This window comes from Mycetomoellerius zeteki, unplaced genomic scaffold (assembly GCF_001594055.1).
Source record: "Mycetomoellerius zeteki isolate Tzet28-1 unplaced genomic scaffold, Tzet1.0 scaffold155, whole genome shotgun sequence".
NCBI lineage: Eukaryota > Metazoa > Arthropoda > Insecta > Hymenoptera > Formicidae > Mycetomoellerius > Mycetomoellerius zeteki.
In genome coordinates, this window is record NW_017256500.1 from 139009 (window position 1) to 143729 (window position 4721).

General features: G+C 36.6%; 1 protein-coding gene across 1 annotated transcript; it reads left to right on the forward strand.

Annotated features, from left to right (window-relative positions):
* The first annotated feature begins 420 nt into the window (after positions 1-420).
* On the forward strand, positions 421-1340 carry LOC108720706 (uncharacterized). Its single transcript, XM_018444844.1, has 2 exons — positions 421-753; positions 831-1340. Exons 1-2 carry the CDS (start codon positions 576-578, stop codon positions 956-958), a joined length of 306 nt encoding a protein of 101 aa, XP_018300346.1. The 5' UTR covers positions 421-575; the 3' UTR covers positions 959-1340.
* The last annotated feature ends 3381 nt before the right edge of the window (positions 1341-4721 follow it).

Below are 4721 nucleotides of genomic sequence, written 5' to 3' on the forward strand. Positions count from 1 at the left end.
AGTTTTAAATTAAATAACAATAATAGAATCGTTATTTTAATGATAAATATAGGGTATCTTCATAGTCTATGTTGTCTATAATAATAATGTAATAAATATAGTATAATAAAATATATTCTGTATTTATAACATCAGTCAGTTTTAACAGTATAATTACTATATATATTCTCTGGACCATGCAAAAATGTACTACTTTCTGCAGAATATTATGCATAATATTTTATTATACATTTAGAATATGCGTAGAACTGAGACACTCGAGTACTTACTCTTACTAATAAGTACCAATTCGACTCTCGCGAATTTCTCAGTTCTAACTTTGTTTTCTTTCAGTTTCAGTTGATTTATTATTGAACATATTGTGCACTCCTAATAGCAAAGTTCACGTCGTTCGGCAAAACGGGTGATGTGTGAAAAGATCGGAGATGGCGGATACACGTTATGACACCAGTCCGACCCGGCGGACTCGCTCGGAACCCCTCCAGTGGGGGTTATCTCGCGCTGTGATTTCTTGATTAGCAGCGGGTCGACTGGTTGCGGTTAACCGTTGTTAGGTTGTCACTCGATTGGTATGCATGGGCTGGGATTCGTGCTCATCGTACCAACCCCCGAGTCCACCTAATCTTCTCCTACCCCATCGGCGTGGCGGAGCTGCGAAACCAATCGAGGAAAAGCGAGAAACACCTAAATTTACGATATTAACTTTCGAGAACTCAAGTTTCTGTCAATGGAAATTCAAGTTACTTTCGCTAAGTAATTATTAATTATGCAATTCTTTAAATTAATTTGTAATTAATTATATGTAGATTCGAAAATGTGTCAATGTGAAGACTGTAGCTGCTGTGATTCTTATTGGACTTTTGAGAAATTGGTCATCTCAACACAGGACTACTATTATAAAGCGTCGAATTCTTCGAGACAAGTGGCGGCCATTTTTCAGTGGTTGACTCCACTCTGACAACGTGCCACTCGTCGACCCCTCTGTCGTAACTCGTGTAACACGATGGGCGCACGGAGGTGAGGAGGTTTACATAATGACCACCCTAAATCACCCTTTGCCATGGAGCAGCGCGAGACGTCGAATGGAGGGACGGAGAGAGGAGATATATCGAGAGCGGTAGTCTGCACGAATATACATATCCGCCCCTCCTCGAAAACGGGAGGCAGGGTAAGAGAGATTGGGGGGTTACAATTTCCCATGGATAATGGCACTTTGATTACCCCGTGACGCCGTGCGTCCTGTCAAGTGGCACGCCGAGCCATAAATGGCTGACGTGGTATTAAAAAAAGGAGCAATAGTCTCACTATGCGTTACAGGGTGGTCTACTCGAAATTCATTCTGGGGATACTAGCGGAGATAAAATATAAAAAGTTTTATAAGTTTTGTATTGCAGCGACTTGTTATATACGTCGTGTCATATACGTGAAAGAAATAATATTTATTTAGTGTGTAGATAATATCAAATTATTAATGAGTGAACAGAACATCATTTTCTTTCCGCAATGCTTGCTCTAATTTTTACATTGAAATTAATACAGTTAATCGAAATAGAACATATTATAAAAATTTTTTCTTTTTAATAAATAAATATCAGACTTGCAGAATAGTTATATTTTTAAAGAAATATGAGGTTAATATATTATAACAAGAAATGAGGTTAATATATTGTAACAAATCTATCTCGATGATATATTCGAATTTTATAGTATCTTTATAAATTTTTGTTTATATTAATTTAATTAAATTTTATTTATAAACTCTAGATTTTGTTTCTTGCTATCACCCGGTATACAGAACGAAAATACGCGCTCTCTTAAGTCGTCACGTACTTAATTGTTAAATATACTATCGAGTGGTTTTTTATTCGTAGATTTCGAGCGCGTGTACTCGACTTTCTTGATGATACTCAAACATCGCAACTGGTAGCGACCGATTTGTCGACTTCAATGTTTCGCCAGGTCGAGGGTCCGCCACGGGACTATAAAGGATCCGAAGTGGAAACAACAATGCTGCAACTCCCGTCCCATAAATTCGGTATGTCTGAAATGCGTTTGACTGAACGTTAGTAGTGTTGCGTCGTTTATTTACTAAACTCTACAATGTAACGAGCGAATTAATTTATCAATATTTTATTCATTAAAATAATAAAATTAATGCAGAAGTTATACATAGACATAAAATATTAAAATACGATTTCGATTTTTTTTTTTTTTTTTCAGAAAAATCTGAAAATTATATGTCTGATAACAATTATAATTGATGTGTTTTTATTACATATAGATAAATACAAAAAAGATACAAAATTAGTCTAATCGAACAAATTAAAACTTCAAACAATACATACATTTATACTTTTCTTAATATTTTCATATATCATAGGAAACTAGCTACATTTCCTAAAAAAAAACTAGTGAAACATAAAAAGAAAAGTAACTGTAGTTTGTAATATGGAATGCAATTTAGGACGGAAGTAATTCTGCATTTCGAAGAAAGAAAAAAAGACGATGCCATCAGCAAGGAATAGCAAAGCTATTTTCGCATAACAACACATTAGCTGCTAACGTAATGTAATATTTATGGAAAATATTCGCAAACTATCGCCGCAAGGCTATCGCTGTGACCCAGTGACGACGAAAAGTCCGAGGAACTTTGTATGTCCGTGAAGTGTATTCTTCCGCGTTTCACCACAGAGTCCATCGCTTCTATTTAGTTTTAGCTACTATTTAGTTTTAACAACTTCCCGATTGTCATCCTGTAATAGAACAGCTTGTTAAATCTAATAATTTAAAAATATATTCATGCGCAAAAAAACATTACAAAGAACGTTGTGACGCAACAGTTCTTTCATACTTTTACTCGCAGCAGCTATAATAAGTTTACCCGTTCGTGCACAAATTTTTTGACGTTCTAGCCATCACAATAAACGCACCACTGTAGCGAACAGCGGCACGTGTTGTCACGTGTCGTTGATTACGGTCAAACCTCGATTTACTCCGACAAGTCCACGTGTCCAAGTGAGCAACACTTTGAATAATATTCACGTTGTATTACGCTGGTTCGAAATCGAATCCCCACGAGTCACGCGGTGTCTCTATATTCTGTAATGCATAAATCAAGAACCGGAGGAAATGGTAGGCATCCCTCCCCCGGTCGTGTATTACTATAACACCTCACTCACTCAGTTTCTATCGAATATTGGATACGTGTTGAATCGACCGTCGCGCGGTAATGACGGCATTGAGGCCAACAGCATAGCGATATCGAAAGATACCGTTAACAAATTGCGATGTATGAGAAGAGTACAGAAGAGATTAGAGAACAACGACGTAACTAAAAAGACAAAGTCTTTCAGAAAATGAGTGTGGATTATTAAAATTTTGAAATATTAATTTTGATGCAATAATTAACTTATATAGAGGAACAAAGTATGTTTTGTTTTCTTTATGTTTCTATTCTTTTTCTGTAAGCAACTCCAAAATGACAATTTCTTGTTTTGTAACAAATAAGTGATATACGTAAGTAGTTTTTTATGTATTTTTGATATTTTCACAAAACTTTTATATCAATTTGGTTACACTTTTTTCTGCTATTTAACTACCTACAATTTTTTTATCTTTTATGATGTTTCAGTAGAATGGAGGAATATGACGGCGACGTTTTCGCGATTCTCATAGCTCGTGCTTGCGAAGGGAGCCTTCACGGCGCCAGACGGCGAAATAACGTCGGTGGCTCGAAAGGGAGATGTTTCGAGAACCTAGGATGAGTTCGGTCGTTCCATTCATGCTACCCGTTCATCTACCCGTGCTAACTATTCTACAACTACCCATGTGCGTATATATCCGACGAAGTCTCACCTTGAGGTCAGACTTTTTGCCGTTTACACTTTTACGGGTGTCATACGACGAATATTGTTGAGCTCTCAATGCGGCTTCGTGGTGGAAAAGGCGCTTTTTATTCGCGAGAAACAGTAATCAGAGGATAGAGAAATGGCGATCACTATTGCGGTTGACGACCGTGGAGTCTAGGTTCCGAGGATGCAGTAATTCGACAATGATGCTGCTTTCTTGAATATGTTACATATATAGCGCGTTATTATAACTCTTCTATTGGTTGTGGCAATTAAAAATACAATTATGTTCAAATCAACGCAGAGTTATTCTTATGAGGTTGAATATACTTTAGGTTTTATATTCAAGAAAATAAAAAATATTGAAATCATGCAGTTTTGGACTTCAAATTTTCTCTTAGTATCTTGATTTTTTATATAAAGTTTAAGTCATTAGTTTTGTTTTTAAAATAATAATTATAAGTAAATATATTTTCTTATAATTTTTGTTTATTTTTTTCTAACGTTCTGAATGGAGAATTACTGTATCGAAGATCAACGCGACGCAACGATCAATATCAAAGAGGGTGAGTGCAAGTAAACCGATCATAGAAAGGAATTCGCGCTGATGGAGAAAAGAGACAGATAGGGACAGAGGAGCACTAGTTCAAGTAGCGAACTACTATTCGAACGTTGGATTAACTGCTGGATGGTTTACGATGTAGTTTGTTTTTTCTCTCTCTCTCTCTCTCTCACACACACACACACGCGCACGCACGCACGCATGCACACACACTCTGTCTTCTTTCTTTTTCTCTTATCCAACCACATGATGTCGAAAAAACGACCATTACGCGGCTATCGACGTCGTATATCCGCATGTCATCGACACCG

What these genes read in the sequence shown, in the direction of transcription:
- LOC108720706 (XM_018444844.1), top strand. Translation starts at nt 576, where the DNA reads ATGGGCTGGGATTCGTGCTCATCGTACCAACCCCCGAGTCCACCTAAT. An exon ending in ATTCAAGTTACTTTCGCTAA is followed by an intron (nt 754 to 830) that starts GTAATTATTAAT and finishes GTCAATGTGAAG; the next exon opens with ACTGTAGCTGCTGTGATTCT.